At 73.0% G+C, this 17,735-nt stretch overlaps 1 protein-coding gene and 15 non-coding genes across 16 annotated transcripts; 6 read left to right on the top strand and 10 right to left on the bottom strand.

The window, feature by feature from the left end:
* Nucleotides 1–164: 164 nt before the first annotated feature.
* On the bottom strand, nucleotides 165–236 carry TRNAG-UCC (transfer RNA glycine (anticodon UCC)). The gene has a single exon. It is a non-coding gene; the product is annotated as a tRNA-Gly (tRNA).
* An 803-nt stretch (nucleotides 237–1,039) lies between these two features.
* Nucleotides 1,040–1,111, bottom strand: TRNAD-GUC (transfer RNA aspartic acid (anticodon GUC)). The gene has a single exon. It is a non-coding gene; the product is annotated as a tRNA-Asp (tRNA).
* Nucleotides 1,112–1,722: 611 nt separating this feature from the next.
* Nucleotides 1,723–1,805, top strand: TRNAL-CAG (transfer RNA leucine (anticodon CAG)). The gene has a single exon. It is a non-coding gene; the product is annotated as a tRNA-Leu (tRNA).
* Nucleotides 1,806–3,279: 1,474 nt separating this feature from the next.
* TRNAG-GCC (transfer RNA glycine (anticodon GCC)) lies at nucleotides 3,280–3,350 on the top strand. The gene has a single exon. It is a non-coding gene; the product is annotated as a tRNA-Gly (tRNA).
* A 2,293-nt stretch (nucleotides 3,351–5,643) lies between these two features.
* TRNAE-CUC (transfer RNA glutamic acid (anticodon CUC)) lies at nucleotides 5,644–5,715 on the bottom strand. The gene has a single exon. It is a non-coding gene; the product is annotated as a tRNA-Glu (tRNA).
* Nucleotides 5,716–6,024: 309 nt separating this feature from the next.
* On the bottom strand, nucleotides 6,025–6,096 carry TRNAG-UCC (transfer RNA glycine (anticodon UCC)). Its single transcript has one exon. It is a non-coding gene; the product is annotated as a tRNA-Gly (tRNA).
* Nucleotides 6,097–6,899: 803 nt separating this feature from the next.
* Nucleotides 6,900–6,971, bottom strand: TRNAD-GUC (transfer RNA aspartic acid (anticodon GUC)). Its single transcript has one exon. It is a non-coding gene; the product is annotated as a tRNA-Asp (tRNA).
* Nucleotides 6,972–7,594: 623 nt separating this feature from the next.
* Nucleotides 7,595–7,677, top strand: TRNAL-CAG (transfer RNA leucine (anticodon CAG)). The gene has a single exon. It is a non-coding gene; the product is annotated as a tRNA-Leu (tRNA).
* Nucleotides 7,678–9,151: 1,474 nt separating this feature from the next.
* Nucleotides 9,152–9,222, top strand: TRNAG-GCC (transfer RNA glycine (anticodon GCC)). Its single transcript has one exon. It is a non-coding gene; the product is annotated as a tRNA-Gly (tRNA).
* A 1,804-nt stretch (nucleotides 9,223–11,026) lies between these two features.
* On the bottom strand, nucleotides 11,027–17,526 carry LOC131495571 (collagen alpha-1(I) chain-like). Its single transcript, XM_058700566.1, has 11 exons — nucleotides 17,514–17,526; nucleotides 17,024–17,300; nucleotides 16,839–16,980; nucleotides 16,610–16,749; nucleotides 14,700–14,799; nucleotides 13,250–13,523; nucleotides 13,087–13,164; nucleotides 12,506–12,640; nucleotides 11,970–12,388; nucleotides 11,657–11,864; nucleotides 11,027–11,421 (listed from the first exon to the last, which is right to left on the bottom strand). Exons 1-11 carry the CDS (start codon nucleotides 17,524–17,526, stop codon nucleotides 11,027–11,029), a joined length of 2,181 nt encoding a protein of 726 aa, XP_058556549.1.
* Nucleotides 11,526–11,597, bottom strand: TRNAE-CUC (transfer RNA glutamic acid (anticodon CUC)). Its single transcript has one exon. It is a non-coding gene; the product is annotated as a tRNA-Glu (tRNA).
* On the bottom strand, nucleotides 11,907–11,978 carry TRNAG-UCC (transfer RNA glycine (anticodon UCC)). Its single transcript has one exon. It is a non-coding gene; the product is annotated as a tRNA-Gly (tRNA).
* TRNAD-GUC (transfer RNA aspartic acid (anticodon GUC)) lies at nucleotides 12,782–12,853 on the bottom strand. Its single transcript has one exon. It is a non-coding gene; the product is annotated as a tRNA-Asp (tRNA).
* Nucleotides 13,474–13,556, top strand: TRNAL-CAG (transfer RNA leucine (anticodon CAG)). The gene has a single exon. It is a non-coding gene; the product is annotated as a tRNA-Leu (tRNA).
* TRNAG-GCC (transfer RNA glycine (anticodon GCC)) lies at nucleotides 15,031–15,101 on the top strand. The gene has a single exon. It is a non-coding gene; the product is annotated as a tRNA-Gly (tRNA).
* Nucleotides 17,405–17,476, bottom strand: TRNAE-CUC (transfer RNA glutamic acid (anticodon CUC)). Its single transcript has one exon. It is a non-coding gene; the product is annotated as a tRNA-Glu (tRNA).
* Nucleotides 17,527–17,735: the final 209 nt, after the last annotated feature.

Consider the following 17,735-nt stretch of genomic DNA (forward strand, 5'->3'; position numbering starts at 1 on the left):
ACCCGCAAAACGCTGCGCGCCGGACGCCCTCGCACCCGCACGCCGGCCGCCTCGGGCCACGTGCCCAGCGCCCAGCGCCCAGCGGCCGGCACGCCGTCCCCCACTGCCAGCGCCCGGCGGGCCTGGCCAGGAGGGCCCCGGAGGGGCGCAAAAGGTCGGCCGGCTGCGTTGGCCGGGAATCGAACCCGGGTCAACTGCTTGGAAGGCAGCTATGCTCACCACTATACCACCAACGCTGCACGGCCCGGGCCGGCCCGACGCGGCCGGCCCAGGGTGCGCTCCGGCGCCTTCTCGCCTTGGCGCCCTCTCGCCGCCGCCGCCGCTGCCGCCGCCCGGCGCAAACCCTGCCCCGACGTCCCGGCCGGCCGCAGCTCTGCCCGGCCACCACGGGGCTCCGGCCACCACGGGCTCCGGCCACCCGGAGCCCCAGCCTCGCCCCTCCCACTCCGCTGCGCCGGCCGGTCGCCGGGCACGCCCGCCCGCCCACCTGCCCGCCCTGCGCCCGGCGCCCGGCGCCCGACGCCCACCGCCGCCCGCCTCTGGAGGGCGCTCTGGCCATCTGGCCGCTCTCGGGCCCTCGGAGGTCGGCTGGGGAGCCCCGCCACGCCCCCGGCCCGGCGTCTTCCGCGTCCTCCGCGGCCCGCAGCTAGCGGCCCGGCCCCGCGCGGGAAGGAGCAGAGGGGGCGGCCGCCAGGCCACACACACCACCTCCCGCATCCACACGGGACCGGACCCATCTGCCTCCCACCCGACCCACACCCACGGCGGATGGGCGGCTGCGCGGCTGCGCGGCTGGGCGGCACGTCGCCAAGGAGCTCGCTGTGGCTGCCGCGGGGACCGCACGAGGCCCCGGCTGCGCGGTGGCGACCCAGCGTCCGGCCTCGAGCCACGCAAAGGGCTGGGGCCGGTGGACGGTGGGCAGGCCGGGCACGCGCCGCCGGCCGGACGACGGACGGCCGAGAAGAAGCGCCCCTGCCCCTCCCTCGGGAGCAAGAGGTGGGACCCGGAGCTGCGCAGGCCACCAAAAAGGGCGTCTTGCCTCCCCGTCGGGGAATCGAACCCCGGTCTCCCGCGTGACAGGCGGGGATACTCACCACTATACTAACGAGGACGGCGGCGGCCGGCCACCCGGGCGCCCGCCCGACCCCTCTCCGGCTGCCTCCCCACGCCTGCCCCTGCCTGCCCTCGACGCCCTGCCCTGCACGGGCGCCCGGCCCGGGCCACGCCCCACCCGACCCCACCCCCGCTTCGGCCCCCTCTCCCGCACGGCAGCCCCCGGCCCCGACTCGACTCGGAGTCCACCCGCACCCGGGCCCACACACGGACCCGGACGGCGCTCAGTACTCCCAACGAGCGCTGCCTCTCTCTCGTCTGCCAGGCGGGCATCGCGCCGGGAGAAAAGGCCCCAGACGGCAAGCGGGGCTGCGAGGGCCAGGGCGAGGGCGAGGGCGAGGGCGAGGAAGGCGGGGTGGGGAGCAGGGCAAGGGGCGCCGACGCTGGACGGGGCCTGCAGGGAGCTGGGGGTGGGGGTGCGACAGCGACGGGAGCCGCGCTGGCGGCGGCGGCGGCGGCGAGGCGGCTGGCGGTGCTCCTCCGGGGCCGCCGCGCGTGTCTCGCCCCTTGCGCACCCACACAGCCGCCAGCCAGGCGCCACGACGGCCAAGGACACCAGCGTTAGCGCCGCGTCCCAGCCAGGCCAGCGGCGACGCGCCCACACCCGCCGTCAGGATGGCCGAGCGGTCTAAGGCGCTGCGTTCAGGTCGCAGTCTCCCCTGGAGGCGTGGGTTCGAATCCCACTCCTGACACGCCCACCTTTTGGCCCGCCCCACACAGCAGCCACGCCACCCGGGCCTGGACCACACCCTCTCGCCGCCGCGGCCCGCCTCGCACCCGAGCACACGCTGCCCAGGACCGAGCTCCAGCCCCTCCACCCTCGCCGCCTCGGGCTCGGAGCGCGCGCGCGCGTGCGCGCACACACGCACTCCCCGGCGACTCGAGCGCCTTTCCCACACCCGCGGGCTTCGCTGACTTCGCACCTGCTGCTTTCTGGAGGCTCTTTGGTCCTCCTTCTCGCCTATTCCCGCCCCTGCCCTCGTCACCCCGGCACTCGCGGACCAGCCCAGGCTGCAAAGCTCCCCGCGCTTCCCGCTCCCACTCGTGGCCGCTGGACAGCGCCTGGCTCTTTCTTACGGCCAGCCGTCCGCTTCCGCCGCCACCGGGAACACGCACCCACCCCACCGTCACCCCGTGCTTTTCCCCCCCGGCCCTAGTCCATTCTCTCCACACCCTCCCGAGGCGGCCCACACGATCCTCCACCTGGGGGCCTTCCCCTGGCCACACCTACCTGCCTGCCTGCCTGCCTGCCTCCCGGGAGCCATACAGCCCGGCCGTCTGCTGGCCAGCCGGCGGCGTGGACCCCTCCCTTCTGTGGGCCTGGCTCACGAGTCCAAGCCGGGAAGGTGGCTGCAGGGAGCAGGGAGCGGAAGCCCTAGACCCCCCCAGGCCATCCAGCCGGGCGCCACAGCGCATCTCCTGGCTCGGGGAGGCCGCCGGCCGGCCACTCCGCCCCAGCGTTCCTCCCGGATCCAAGATCGCCCTCCTGGCTCCCAACCTGTCAAGGCACCGAGCCGGACCCCTAGGGAGAGCCGCCGGCCAACGCGCTCAGGCCTTTGCTCTCTTGGCCCCAGACGCACTCAGAGGCGCACGCCGCGCTACCTGGCCTCTAACTCCGACAGACGCCGGCGCGAGCGCGAACACACACACACACACACACACACACACACAGCCCACCCATCCCCGCCCCCGGCCCCACGGTTCCACACACGAGAGGTCCGTTCCCCACCCCGTCCGCCGGGACACACACTGCACGCGCGAGAAAACCATCCGCCAAACGGACTTTGGCTCGGGGCTGGGAGTAGCTGAAGGCAAGGTCCCTCGCCTGCCTGCACCTGCCACAGATGGCTCCGGCTGTTTGGGGTTCGGGCGCTGGCCAGGCTGGGTCCGGCTCCTGGCTGCCTCTGGCGACACGGGCAGGCTGTGGCGGCGGCCCTGGACGAGGGACAAAGCACAGGATGAGCCCAGTCCGCCTCCTTGCCTTCCTCTGCCCGGAGGCCCGCGCCGCGCCCCAGGGGCTGGCTCTCCGCGTGCCTGGAGCCTGTCTTGCAGACCGCCCGCCTCCTGCTCCCACGGGGTAGACGCTCACGCTCACTACTGGTGGGGACCGGCAACGGAGGCGGCCGGCGCCGCTGGGGAAGCCCTCTGTGGACCACGTCCGTGGGTGCATGGGTGGTTCAGTGGTAGAATTCTCGCCTGCCACGCGGGAGGCCCGGGTTCGATTCCCGGCCCATGCAACGCGCCATCCCCTTTTGGCCCCGCAGCGCCAACTGCGCGCTACGCTTCTTCTCTCCCTGCGAAGCTTCCTCTCTCCCAGCTTCAGAGCACCTGGCCAAAGCCACCTCTGCTCCTCTCTGGGGGCCCGCCCACGCCCCATCCCGTCCCCGCCCCTGCCGCACATTCCCTTCCTCCTCCCTGGCTCGCTCGCCCTGGGGACAAGGGACAAAACTCCGCCCGGGAGCCAAGGGCCCATCCGCGCCCGCCCACACACCTGCTTTGCCCTTCTTCTCTTTAACCACGCTCGCCTCGCTCGAGTCTCCCGATTCACTGCAAGGAACGCATCCACGCACCAACTCGCCGCTGCCACCCACACGCTCCTCCCCTTCCCTCGGCACCGCCTCGCGCCCCCGCCCCTGCCACCAGCCCCCAACCCCCCCCCCCCCCGCGCGCGCGCACACACACACACACACACACACACACACACAGGCTCTGGCTCACTCTATCCACACTCCAGAAATCCTCCCCTTTTGCAACACCGGCAGAAACCAAGCTGCCACGCCTAGGGTCGCTATACATCCCATTGTCCGGGAGGGTCGCCCACAGACTCCAGGTGGCACCGACACCCGCACCCGCAGGACCCCAGCGTGCCTAACGTCAGGGTCGCGCAGGCCCTTGATTCTCTGCGTCCCGATTCGCCGCCGCCGCTACCGTGCCAACGCGGCTTCCTCTTCCACCGCTAGAGCCGCCCACGGCACCAAAGGCCACCGCCGTCCTCCATCCCTCTCCCACCCCGACCTCCACCCCTCCACACACACCCACACCCACACCCACACGCACACACACGCAAAAGCAAGGACTCCGAGGAAACTTCCGGCGGGCACGGGAAGCACCCGGAGACCCACGGCCGCCGCGGCTCCTCCGCACCGGTGCAGGGGGGTCGTCCGGTTGAAGCCAGTGTGCCCCAGCAGGTGTGCGCGGCGCACCGGCTGACCGCTTGGCCTCGAGAGGGGACACCTCTGATCACAGAGCAAATCCCTGGCGGACAAGGGTGTCCAAGATGGGGCGGGAAGGAGACTGAGGTGTGCGATGGACCGTGGGAGGCATCCACAGAAGAGGACGGATACAGGGGTGGACAGAGGGACTGACGGCGCCTATCATGGCGAGGCACGGGGCGAGGCGGGATGGGAAACTGTGAAAAGCGCAACTGTAGAAAGTGTGCGTGAGTGGGGGGGGGGGTGGAGGACGCCGCTCATCGGGGGTGGGGGGTGGGGCGCGGAGGTGTTGAAAGGGACCTCTGGGTAACACGCTGGCCCCTTTGCCAAAGGATGCCCGGGACCAACGTGTCCCGCAATTGGAATGACAAGTTGACGACAAGTTCGCCCAGTCCCCCGGGGTGCCTGCACCGCCACCCACCTGCCTGGCTGCTGGGGTTTCTTCCCCCGCGGCTCCCACGACACCTCCCCGCTGTGTCACCTCCAGTGCCCGGGGGGGACCGGGCCGGGCCCGGATGCCTCTTCCCTCCTCCACCTCCCGGGCCCGGCGGTCGGACTGTGCGCTCCCATCGGGCCCGAGACCACCGTGCCCATGGGGTCTGCTCTCCGGCGCCGGGGAGAGACGCAGCCAGCCAGGTCGTGGCGCTCCCGCCCCGCGTAGCGCAGGGAAGCCGCCCGAGAGGTCGCAGGCCCGAGGGGGGCGAGGGAGGCAAGGCCCGGGGGGCTCGGCCAGGTGACGGGACTCAGGGCTGCGCGTGGCTCACCTGCCCCCCGCGCCCAGCACCGCCACCGCGGGCACCTCGGGAGGGAGGACGGGATGGCTCGTCAGCCTGGCCAGCTAGGAGCGCCACCGGCGGGGGCGGTGGGGGTCCGAGCACACTCGGGGGGCCGGGGCCTCTGCGCACACTGGTGGTCCCGGCGGGGGACAGAGGTCACCCCGGCCACTCGCGTCTCGGGCTGTGGAAGCGAAGGAGGAGGCGAGCGCGTGCGCGGGGGGGCGAAGGGGAGAGGCGATGCCAGGGCCTCCAGAGGGCCAGCCAGGCCAAAAGGCTCGGACGGGCCGAGGTGGCAGGGCGAGGCTTGGGCTGCCCGTGGGGGCGTGGCAGGTGGCCTTGTGTGCACACCGCCGCGGCCGCCATCGTCGTCGTCGTCGTCGTGGCGGCGGCGGGGCCAACGACAAGCTAGCCACCTGTGGCCTGGCGTGCCGGCGTGGGCTAAAAGGGGGTGGTGCGCGGGTGCACTGGGGACCGGACGGTGGGTGGCTCGGCCTGGCAGGCCGGGAGGGGAGGCCCCGGAGGGCCAGAGGAAGAAGAAAGGCTTCCCTGACCGGGAATCGAACCCGGGCCGCGGCGGTGAGAGCGCCGAATCCTAACCACTAGACCACCAGGGAGCGACAGGCTGTGCGCCTGGCCTGCACCCCCCTGGACCCAGCGCCTCCATTCCACCCACGCGGCTCCGCTTGGGCCCCGAGGCCCCTGCCTCTGCACGTCCAGCCGCCCGCGGGCCCCACGCAGTCCACCCGGCCCGCTGGCAGCACCCGCAAAACGCTGCGCGCCGGACGCCCTCGCACCCGCACGCCGGCCGCCTCGGGCCACGTGCCCAGCGCCCAGCGCCCAGCGGCCGGCACGCCGTCCCCCACTGCCAGCGCCCGGCGGGCCTGGCCAGGAGGGCCCCGGAGGGGCGCAAAAGGTCGGCCGGCTGCGTTGGCCGGGAATCGAACCCGGGTCAACTGCTTGGAAGGCAGCTATGCTCACCACTATACCACCAACGCTGCACGGCCCGGGCCGGCCCGACGCGGCCGGCCCAGGGTGCGCTCCGGCGCCTTCTCGCCTTGGCGCCCTCTCGCCGCCGCCGCCGCCGCCGCCGCCCGGCGCAAACCCTGCCCCGACGTCCCGGCCGGCCGCAGCTCTGCCCGGCCACCACGGGGCTCCGGCCACCACGGGCTCCGGCCACCCGGAGCCCCAGCCTCGCCCCTCCCACTCCGCTGCGCCGGCCGGTCGCCGGGCACGCCCGCCCGCCCACCTGCCCGCCCTGCGCCCGGCGCCCGGCGCCCGACGCCCACCGCCGCCCGCCTCTGGAGGGCGCTCTGGCCATCTGGCCGCTCTCGGGCCCTCGGAGGTCGGCTGGGGAGCCCCGCCACGCCCCCGGCCCGGCGTCTTCCGCGTCCTCCGCGGCCCGCAGCTAGCGGCCCGGCCCCGCGCGGGAAGGAGCAGAGGGGGCGGCCGCCAGGCCACACACACCACCTCCCGCATCCACACGGGACCGGACCCATCTGCCTCCCACCCGACCCACACCCACGGCGGATGGGCGGCTGCGCGGCTGCGCGGCTGGGCGGCACGTCGCCAAGGAGCTCGCTGTGGCTGCCGCGGGGACCGCACGAGGCCCCGGCTGCGCGGTGGCGACCCAGCGTCCGGCCTCGAGCCACGCAAAGGGCTGGGGCCGGTGGACGGTGGGCAGGCCGGGCACGCGCCGCCGGCCGGACGACGGACGGCCGAGAAGAAGCGCCCCTGCCCCTCCCTCGGGAGCAAGAGGTGGGACGCGGAGCTGCGCAGGCCACCAAAAAGGGCGTCTTGCCTCCCCGTCGGGGAATCGAACCCCGGTCTCCCGCGTGACAGGCGGGGATACTCACCACTATACTAACGAGGACGGCGGCGGCCGGCCACCCGGGCGCCCGCCCGACCCCTCTCCGGCTGCCTCCCCACGCCTGCCCCTGCCTGCCCTCGACGCCCTGCCCTGCACGGGCGCCCGGCCCGGGCCACGCCCCACCCGACCCCACCCCCGCTTCGGCCCCCTCTCCCGCACGGCAGCCCCCGGCCCCGACTCGACTCGGAGTCCACCCGCACCCGGGCCCACACACGGACCCGGACGGCGCTCAGTACTCCCAACGAGCGCTGCCTCTCTCTCGTCTGCCAGGCGGGCATCGCGCCGGGAGAAAAGGCCCCAGACGGCAAGCGGGGCTGCGAGGGCCAGGGCGAGGGCGAGGGCGAGGGCGAGGAAGGCGGGGTGGGGAGCAGGGCAAGGGGCGCCGACGCTGGACGGGGCCTGCAGGGAGCTGGGGGTGGGGGTGCGACAGCGACGGGAGCCGCGCTGGCGGCGGCGGCGGCGGCGGCGGCGGCGGCGAGGCGGCTGGCGGTGCTCCTCCGGGGCCGCCGCGCGTGTCTCGCCCCTTGCGCACCCACACAGCCGCCAGCCAGGCGCCACGACGGCCAAGGACACCAGCGTTAGCGCCGCGTCCCAGCCAGGCCAGCGGCGACGCGCCCACACCCGCCGTCAGGATGGCCGAGCGGTCTAAGGCGCTGCGTTCAGGTCGCAGTCTCCCCTGGAGGCGTGGGTTCGAATCCCACTCCTGACACGCCCACCTTTTGGCCCGCCCCACACAGCAGCCACGCCACCCGGGCCTGGACCACACCCTCTCGCCGCCGCGGCCCGCCTCGCACCCGAGCACACGCTGCCCAGGACCGAGCTCCAGCCCCTCCACCCTCGCCGCCTCGGGCTCGGAGCGCGCGCGCGCGTGCGCGCACACACGCACTCCCCGGCGACTCGAGCGCCTTTCCCACACCCGCGGGCTTCGCTGACTTCGCACCTGCTGCTTTCTGGAGGCTCTTTGGTCCTCCTTCTCGCCTATTCCCGCCCCTGCCCTCGTCACCCCGGCACTCGCGGACCAGCCCAGGCTGCAAAGCTCCCCGCGCTTCCCGCTCCCACTCGTGGCCGCTGGACAGCGCCTGGCTCTTTCTTACGGCCAGCCGTCCGCTTCCGCCGCCACCGGGAACACGCACCCACCCCACCGTCACCCCGTGCTTTTCCCCCCCGGCCCTAGTCCATTCTCTCCACACCCTCCCGAGGCGGCCCACACGATCCTCCACCTGGGGGCCTTCCCCTGGCCACACCTACCTGCCTGCCTGCCTGCCTGCCTCCCGGGAGCCATACAGCCCGGCCGTCTGCTGGCCAGCCGGCGGCGTGGACCCCTCCCTTCTGTGGGCCTGGCTCACGAGTCCAAGCCGGGAAGGTGGCTGCAGGGAGCAGGGAGCGGAAGCCCTAGACCCCCCCAGGCCATCCAGCCGGGCGCCACAGCGCATCTCCTGGCTCGGGGAGGCCGCCGGCCGGCCACTCCGCCCCAGCGTTCCTCCCGGATCCAAGATCGCCCTCCTGGCTCCCAACCTGTCAAGGCACCGAGCCGGACCCCTAGGGAGAGCCGCCGGCCAACGCGCTCAGGCCTTTGCTCTCTTGGCCCCAGACGCACTCAGAGGCGCACGCCGCGCTACCTGGCCTCTAACTCCGACAGACGCCGGCGCGAGCGCGAACACACACACACACACACACACACACACACAGCCCACCCATCCCCGCCCCCGGCCCCACGGCTCCACACACGAGAGGTCCGTTCCCCACCCCGTCCGCCGGGACACACACTGCACGCGCGAGAAAACCATCCGCCAAACGGACTTTGGCTCGGGGCTGGGAGTAGCTGAAGGCAAGGTCCCTCGCCTGCCTGCACCTGCCACAGATGGCTCCGGCTGTTTGGGGTTCGGGCGCTGGCCAGGCTGGGTCCGGCTCCTGGCTGCCTCTGGCGACACGGGCAGGCTGTGGCGGCGGCCCTGGACGAGGGACAAAGCACAGGATGAGCCCAGTCCGCCTCCTTGCCTTCCTCTGCCCGGAGGCCCGCGCCGCGCCCCAGGGGCTGGCTCTCCGCGTGCCTGGAGCCTGTCTTGCAGACCGCCCGCCTCCTGCTCCCACGGGGTAGACGCTCACGCTCACTACTGGTGGGGACCGGCAACGGAGGCGGCCGGCGCCGCTGGGGAAGCCCTCTGTGGACCACGTCCGTGGGTGCATGGGTGGTTCAGTGGTAGAATTCTCGCCTGCCACGCGGGAGGCCCGGGTTCGATTCCCGGCCCATGCAACGCGCCATCCCCTTTTGGCCCCGCAGCGCCAACTGCGCGCTACGCTTCTTCTCTCCCTGCGAAGCTTCCTCTCTCCCAGCTTCAGAGCACCTGGCCAAAGCCACCTCTGCTCCTCTCTGGGGGCCCGCCCACGCCCCATCCCGTCCCCGCCCCTGCCGCACATTCCCTTCCTCCTCCCTGGCTCGCTCGCCCTGGGGACAAGGGACAAAACTCCGCCCGGGAGCCAAGGGCCCATCCGCGCCCGCCCACACACCTGCTTTGCCCTTCTTCTCTTTAACCACGCTCGCCTCGCTCGAGTCTCCCGATTCACTGCAAGGAACGCATCCACGCACCAACTCGCCGCTGCCACCCACACGCTCCTCCCCTTCCCTCGGCACCGCCTCGCGCCCCCGCCCCTGCCACCAGCCCCCAACCCCCCCCCCCCCGCGCGCGCGCACACACACACACACACACACACACACACACACAGGCTCTGGCTCACTCTATCCACACTCCAGAAATCCTCCCCTTTTGCAACACCGGCAGAAACCAAGCTGCCACGCCTAGGGTCGCTATACATCCCATTGTCCGGGAGGGTCGCCCACAGACTCCAGGTGGCACCGACACCCGCACCCGCAGGACCCCAGCGTGCCTAACGTCAGGGTCGCGCAGGCCCTTGATTCTCTGCGTCCCGATTCGCCGCCGCCGCTACCGTGCCAACGCGGCTTCCTCTTCCACCGCTAGAGCCGCCCACGGCACCAAAGGCCACCGCCGTCCTCCATCCCTCTCCCACCCCGACCTCCACCCCTCCACACACACCCACACCCACACCCACACGCACACACACGCAAAAGCAAGGACTCCGAGGAAACTTCCGGCGGGCACGGGAAGCACCCGGAGACCCACGGCCGCCGCGGCTCCTCCGCACCGGTGCAGGGGGGTCGTCCGGTTGAAGCCAGTGTGCCCCAGCAGGTGTGCGCGGCGCACCGGCTGACCGCTTGGCCTCGAGAGGGGACACCTCTGATCACAGAGCAAATCCCTGGCGGACAAGGGTGTCCAAGATGGGGCGGGAAGGAGACTGAGGTGTGCGATGGACCGTGGGAGGCATCCACAGAAGAGGACGGATACAGGGGTGGACAGAGGGACTGACGGCGCCTATCATGGCGAGGCACGGGGCGAGGCGGGGATGGGAAACTGTGAAAAGCGCAACTGTAGAAAGTGTGCGTGAGTGGGGGGGGGGGGTGGAGGACGCCGCTCATCGGGGGTGGGGGGGTGGGGCGCGGAGGTGTTGAAAGGGACCTCTGGGTAACACGCTGGCCCCTTTGCCAAAGGATGCCCGGGACCAACGTGTCCCGCAATTGGAATGACAAGTTGACGACAAGTTCGCCCAGTCCCCCGGGGTGCCTGCACCGCCACCCACCTGCCTGGCTGCTGGGGTTTCTTCCCCCGCGGCTCCCACGACACCTCCCCGCTGTGTCACCTCCAGTGCCCGGGGGGGACCGGGCCGGGCCCGGATGCCTCTTCCCTCCTCCACCTCCCGGGCCCGGCGGTCGGACTGTGCGCTCCCATCGGGCCCGAGACCACCGTGCCCATGGGGTCTGCTCTCCGGCGCCGGGGAGAGACGCAGCCAGCCAGGTCGTGGCGCTCCCGCCCCGCGTAGCGCAGGGAAGCCGCCCGAGAGGTCGCAGGCCCGAGGGGGGCGAGGGAGGCAAGGCCCGGGGGGCTCGGCCAGGTGACGGGACTCAGGGCTGCGCGTGGCTCACCTGCCCCCCGCGCCCAGCACCGCCACCGCGGGCACCTCGGGAGGGAGGACGGGATGGCTCGTCAGCCTGGCCAGCTAGGAGCGCCACCGGCGGGGGCGGTGGGGGTCCGAGCACACTCGGGGGGCCGGGGCCTCTGCGCACACTGGTGGTCCCGGCGGGGGACAGAGGTCGCCCCGGCCACTCGCGTCTCGGGCTGTGGAAGCGAAGGAGGAGGCGAGCGCGTGCGCGGGGGGGCGAAGGGGAGAGGCGATGCCAGGGCCTCCAGAGGGCCAGCCAGGCCAAAAGGCTCGGACGGGCCGAGGTGGCAGGGCGAGGCTTGGGCTGCCCGTGGGGGCGTGGCAGGTGGCCTTGTGTGCACACCGCCGCGGCCGCCATCGTCGTCGTCGTCGTCGTCGTCGTGGCGGCGGCGGGGCCAACGACAAGCTAGCCACCTGTGGCCTGGCGTGCCGGCGTGGGCTAAAAGGGGGTGGTGCGCGGGTGCACTGGGGACCGGACGGTGGGTGGCTCGGCCTGGCAGGCCGGGAGGGGAGGCCCCGGAGGGCCAGAGGAAGAAGAAAGGCTTCCCTGACCGGGAATCGAACCCGGGCCGCGGCGGTGAGAGCGCCGAATCCTAACCACTAGACCACCAGGGAGCGACAGGCTGTGCGCCTGGCCTGCACCCCCCTGGACCCAGCGCCTCCATTCCACCCACGCGGCTCCGCTTGGGCCCCGAGGCCCCTGCCTCTGCACGTCCAGCCGCCCGCGGGCCCCACGCAGTCCACCCGGCCCGCTGGCAGCACCCGCAAAACGCTGCGCGCCGGACGCCCTCGCACCCGCACGCCGGCCGCCTCGGGCCACGTGCCCAGCGCCCAGCGCCCAGCGGCCGGCACGCCGTCCCCCACTGCCAGCGCCCGGCGGGCCTGGCCAGGAGGGCCCCGGAGGGGCGCAAAAGGTCGGCCGGCTGCGTTGGCCGGGAATCGAACCCGGGTCAACTGCTTGGAAGGCAGCTATGCTCACCACTATACCACCAACGCTGCACGGCCCGGGCCGGCCCGACGCGGCCGGCCCAGGGTGCGCTCCGGCGCCTTCTCGCCTTGGCGCCCTCTCGCCGCCGCCGCCGCCGCCGCCGCCCGGCGCAAACCCTGCCCCGACGTCCCGGCCGGCCGCAGCTCTGCCCGGCCACCACGGGGCTCCGGCCACCACGGGCTCCGGCCACCCGGAGCCCCAGCCTCGCCCCTCCCACTCCGCTGCGCCGGCCGGTCGCCGGGCACGCCCGCCCGCCCACCTGCCCGCCCTGCGCCCGGCGCCCGGCGCCCGACGCCCACCGCCGCCCGCCTCTGGAGGGCGCTCTGGCCATCTGGCCGCTCTCGGGCCCTCGGAGGTCGGCTGGGGAGCCCCGCCACGCCCCCGGCCCGGCGTCTTCCGCGTCCTCCGCGGCCCGCAGCTAGCGGCCCGGCCCCGCGCGGGAAGGAGCAGAGGGGGCGGCCGCCAGGCCACACACACCACCTCCCGCATCCACACGGGACCGGACCCATCTGCCTCCCACCCGACCCACACCCACGGCGGATGGGCGGCTGCGCGGCTGCGCGGCTGGGCGGCACGTCGCCAAGGAGCTCGCTGTGGCTGCCGCGGGGACCGCACGAGGCCCCGGCTGCGCGGTGGCGACCCAGCGTCCGGCCTCGAGCCACGCAAAGGGCTGGGGCCGGTGGACGGTGGGCAGGCCGGGCACGCGCCGCCGGCCGGACGACGGACGGCCGAGAAGAAGCGCCCCTGCCCCTCCCTCGGGAGCAAGAGGTGGGACGCGGAGCTGCGCAGGCCACCAAAAAGGGCGTCTTGCCTCCCCGTCGGGGAATCGAACCCCGGTCTCCCGCGTGACAGGCGGGGATACTCACCACTATACTAACGAGGACGGCGGCGGCCGGCCACCCGGGCGCCCGCCCGACCCCTCTCCGGCTGCCTCCCCACGCCTGCCCCTGCCTGCCCTCGACGCCCTGCCCTGCACGGGCGCCCGGCCCGGGCCACGCCCCACCCGACCCCACCCCCGCTTCGGCCCCCTCTCCCGCACGGCAGCCCCCGGCCCCGACTCGACTCGGAGTCCACCCGCACCCGGGCCCACACACGGACCCGGACGGCGCTCAGTACTCCCAACGAGCGCTGCCTCTCTCTCGTCTGCCAGGCGGGCATCGCGCCGGGAGAAAAGGCCCCAGACGGCAAGCGGGGCTGCGAGGGCCAGGGCGAGGGCGAGGGCGAGGGCGAGGAAGGCGGGGTGGGGAGCAGGGCAAGGGGCGCCGACGCTGGACGGGGCCTGCAGGGAGCTGGGGGTGGGGGTGCGACAGCGACGGGAGCCGCGCTGGCGGCGGCGGCGGCGGCGGCGGCGGCGAGGCGGCTGGCGGTGCTCCTCCGGGGCCGCCGCGCGTGTCTCGCCCCTTGCGCACCCACACAGCCGCCAGCCAGGCGCCACGACGGCCAAGGACACCAGCGTTAGCGCCGCGTCCCAGCCAGGCCAGCGGCGACGCGCCCACACCCGCCGTCAGGATGGCCGAGCGGTCTAAGGCGCTGCGTTCAGGTCGCAGTCTCCCCTGGAGGCGTGGGTTCGAATCCCACTCCTGACACGCCCACCTTTTGGCCCGCCCCACACAGCAGCCACGCCACCCGGGCCTGGACCACACCCTCTCGCCGCCGCGGCCCGCCTCGCACCCGAGCACACGCTGCCCAGGACCGAGCTCCAGCCCCTCCACCCTCGCCGCCTCGGGCTCGGAGCGCGCGCGCGCGTGCGCGCACACACGCACTCCCCGGCGACTCGAGCGCCTTTCCCACACCCGCGGGCTTCGCTGACTTCGCACCTGCTGCTTTCTGGAGGCTCTTTGGTCCTCCTTCTCGCCTATTCCCGCCCCTGCCCTCGTCACCCCGGCACTCGCGGACCAGCCCAGGCTGCAAAGCTCCCCGCGCTTCCCGCTCCCACTCGTGGCCGCTGGACAGCGCCTGGCTCTTTCTTACGGCCAGCCGTCCGCTTCCGCCGCCACCGGGAACACGCACCCACCCCACCGTCACCCCGTGCTTTTCCCCCCCGGCCCTAGTCCATTCTCTCCACACCCTCCCGAGGCGGCCCACACGATCCTCCACCTGGGGGCCTTCCCCTGGCCACACCTACCTGCCTGCCTGCCTGCCTGCCTCCCGGGAGCCATACAGCCCGGCCGTCTGCTGGCCAGCCGGCAGCGTGGACCCCTCCCTTCTGTGGGCCTGGCTCACGAGTCCAAGCCGGGAAGGTGGCTGCAGGGAGCAGGGAGCGGAAGCCCTAGACCCCCCCAGGCCATCCAGCCGGGCGCCACAGCGCATCTCCTGGCTCGGGGAGGCCGCCGGCCGGCCACTCCGCCCCAGCGTTCCTCCCGGATCCAAGATCGCCCTCCTGGCTCCCAACCTGTCAAGGCACCGAGCCGGACCCCTAGGGAGAGCCGCCGGCCAACGCGCTCAGGCCTTTGCTCTCTTGGCCCCAGACGCACTCAGAGGCGCACGCCGCGCTACCTGGCCTCTAACTCCGACAGACGCCGGCGCGAGCGCGAACACACACACACACACACACACACACACACAGCCCACCCATCCCCGCCCCCGGCTCCACGGTTCCACACACGAGAGGTCCGTTCCCCACCCCGTCCGCCGGGACACACACTGCACGCGCGAGAAAACCATCCGCCAAACGGACTTTGGCTCGGGGCTGGGAGTAGCTGAAGGCAAGGTCCCTCGCCTGCCTGCACCTGCCACAGATGGCTCCGGCTGTTTGGGGTTCGGGCGCTGGCCAGGCTGGGTCCGGCTCCTGGCTGCCTCTGGCGACACGGGCAGGCTGTGGCGGCGGCCCTGGACGAGGGACAAAGCACAGGATGAGCCCAGTCCGCCTCCTTGCCTTCCTCTGCCCGGAGGCCCGCGCCGCGCCCCAGGGGCTGGCTCTCCGCGTGCCTGGAGCCTGTCTTGCAGACCGCCCGCCTCCTGCTCCCACGGGGTAGACGCTCACGCTCACTACTGGTGGGGACCGGCAACGGAGGCGGCCGGCGCCGCTGGGGAAGCCCTCTGTGGACCACGTCCGTGGGTGCATGGGTGGTTCAGTGGTAGAATTCTCGCCTGCCACGCGGGAGGCCCGGGTTCGATTCCCGGCCCATGCAACGCGCCATCCCCTTTTGGCCCCGCAGCGCCAACTGCGCGCTACGCTTCTTCTCTCCCTGCGAAGCTTCCTCTCTCCCAGCTTCAGAGCACCTGGCCAAAGCCACCTCTGCTCCTCTCTGGGGGCCCGCCCACGCCCCATCCCGTCCCCGCCCCTGCCGCACATTCCCTTCCTCCTCCCTGGCTCGCTCGCCCTGGGGACAAGGGACAAAACTCCGCCCGGGAGCCAAGGGCCCATCCGCGCCCGCCCACACACCTGCTTTGCCCTTCTTCTCTTTAACCACGCTCGCCTCGCTCGAGTCTCCCGATTCACTGCAAGGAACGCATCCACGCACCAACTCGCCGCTGCCACCCACACGCTCCTCCCCTTCCCTCGGCACCGCCTCGCGCCCCCGCCCCTGCCACCAGCCCCCAACCCCCCCCCCCGCGCGCGCGCACACACACACACACACACACACACACACACACAGGCTCTGGCTCACTCTATCCACACTCCAGAAATCCTCCCCTTTTGCAACACCGGCAGAAACCAAGCTGCCACGCCTAGGGTCGCTATACATCCCATTGTCCGGGAGGGTCGCCCACAGACTCCAGGTGGCACCGACACCCGCACCCGCAGGACCCCAGCGTGCCTAACGTCAGGGTCGCGCAGGCCCTTGATTCTCTGCGTCCCGATTCGCCGCCGCCGCTACCGTGCCAACGCGGCTTCCTCTTCCACCGCTAGAGCCGCCCACGGCACCAAAGGCCACCGCCGTCCTCCATCCCTCTCCCACCCCGACCTCCACCCCTCCACACACACCCACACCCACACCCACACGCACACACACGCAAAAGCAAGGACTCCGAGGAAACTTCCGGCGGGCACGGGAAGCACCCGGAGACCCACGGCCGCCGCGGCTCCTCCGCACCGGTGCAGGGGGGTCGTCCGGTTGAAGCCAGTGTGCCCCAGCAGGTGTGCGCGGCGCACCGGCTGACCGCTTGGCCTCGAGAGGGGACACCTCTGATCACAGAGCAAATCCCTGGCGGACAAGGGTGTCCAAGATGGGGCGGGAAGGAGACTGAGGTGTGCGATGGACCGTGGGAGGCATCCACAGAAGAGGACGGATACAGGGGTGGACAGAGGGACTGACGGCGCCTATCATGGCGAGGCACGGGGCGAGGCGGGATGGGAAACTGTGAAAAGCGCAACTGTAGAAAGTGTGCGTGAGTGGGGGGGGGGTGGAGGACGCCGCTCATCGGGGGTGGGGGGTGGGGCGCGGAGGTGTTGAAAGGGACCTCTGGGTAACACGCTGGCCCCTTTGCCAAAGGATGCCCGGGACCAACGTGTCCCGCAATTGGAATGACAAGTTGGCGACAAGTGCGCCCAGTCCCCCGGGGTGCCTGCACCGCCACCCACCTGCCTGGCTGCTGGGGTTTCTTCCCCCGCGGCTCCCACGACACCTCCCCGCTGTGTCACCTCCAGTGCCCGGGGGGGACCGGGCCGGGCCCGGATGCCTCTTCCCTCCTCCACCTCCCGGGCCCGGCGGTCGGACTGTGCGCTCCCATCGGGCCCGAGACCACCGTGCCCATGGGGTCTGCTCTCCGGCGCCGGGGAGAGACGCAGCCAGCCAGGTCGTGGCGCTCCCGCCCCGCGTAGCGCAGGGAAGCCGCCTGAGAGGTCGCAGGCCCGAGGGGGGCGAGGGAGGCAAGGCCCGGGGGGCTCGGCCAGGTGACGGGACTCAGGGCTGCGCGTGGCTCACCTGCCCCCCGCGCCCAGCACCGCCACCGCGGGCACCTCGGGAGGGAGGACGGGATGGCTCGTCAGCCTGGCCAGCTAGGAGCGCCACCGGCGGGGGCGGTGGGGGTCCGAGCACACTCGGGGGGCCGGGGCCTCTGCGCACACTGGTGGTCCCGGCGGGGGACAGAGGTCGCCCCGGCCACTCGCGTCTCGGGCTGTGGAAGCGAAGGAGGAGGCGAGCGCGTGCGCGGGGGGGCGAAGGGGAGAGGCGATGCCAGGGCCTCCAGAGGGCCAGCCAGGCCAAAAGGCTCGGACGGGCCGAGGTGGCAGGGCGAGGCTTGGGCTGCCCGTGGGGGCGTGGCAGGTGGCCTTGTGTGCACACCGCCGCGGCCGCCGCCGTCGTCGTCGTCGTCGTCGTCGTCGTCGTGGCGGCGGCGGGGCCAACGACAAGCTAGCCACCTGTGGCCTGGCGTGCCGGCGTGGGCTAAAAGGGGGTGGTGCGCGGGTGCACTGGGGACCGGACGGTGGGTGGCTCGGCCTGGCAGGCCGGGAGGGGAGGCCCCGGAGGGCCAGAGGAAGAAGAAAGGCTTCCCTGACCGGGAATCGAACCCGGGCCGCGGCGGTGAGAGCGCCGAATCCTAACCACTAGACCACCAGGGAGCGACAGGCTGTGCGCCTGGCCTGCACCCCCCTGGACCCAGCGCCTCCATTCCACCCACGCGGCTCCGCTTGGGCCCCGAGGCCCCTGCCTCTGCACGTCCAGCCGCCCGCGGGCCCCACGCAGTCCACCCGGCCCGCTGGCAGCACCCGCAAAACGCTGCGCGCCGGACGCCCTCGCACCCGCACGCCGGCCGCCTCGGGCCACGTGCCCAGCGCCCAGCGCCCAGCGGCCGGCACGCCGTCCCCCACTGCCAGCGCC

This window comes from Neofelis nebulosa, chromosome 15 (genome assembly GCF_028018385.1).
Source record: "Neofelis nebulosa isolate mNeoNeb1 chromosome 15, mNeoNeb1.pri, whole genome shotgun sequence".
In the NCBI taxonomy this organism is placed as follows: Eukaryota; Metazoa; Chordata; class Mammalia; order Carnivora; family Felidae; genus Neofelis; species Neofelis nebulosa.

What these genes read in the sequence shown, in the direction of transcription:
- LOC131495571 (XM_058700566.1), bottom strand. An exon ending in GTGCTGGGCGCGGGGGGCAG is followed by an intron (nt 16,750 to 16,838) that starts GTGAGCCACGCG and finishes GCGACCTCTCAG; the next exon opens with GCGGCTTCCCTGCGCTACGC. An exon ending in CGCGCAGCCGCCCATCCGCC is followed by an intron (nt 12,389 to 12,505) that starts GTGGGTGTGGGT and finishes CCGGGCCGCTAG; the next exon opens with CTGCGGGCCGCGGAGGACGC.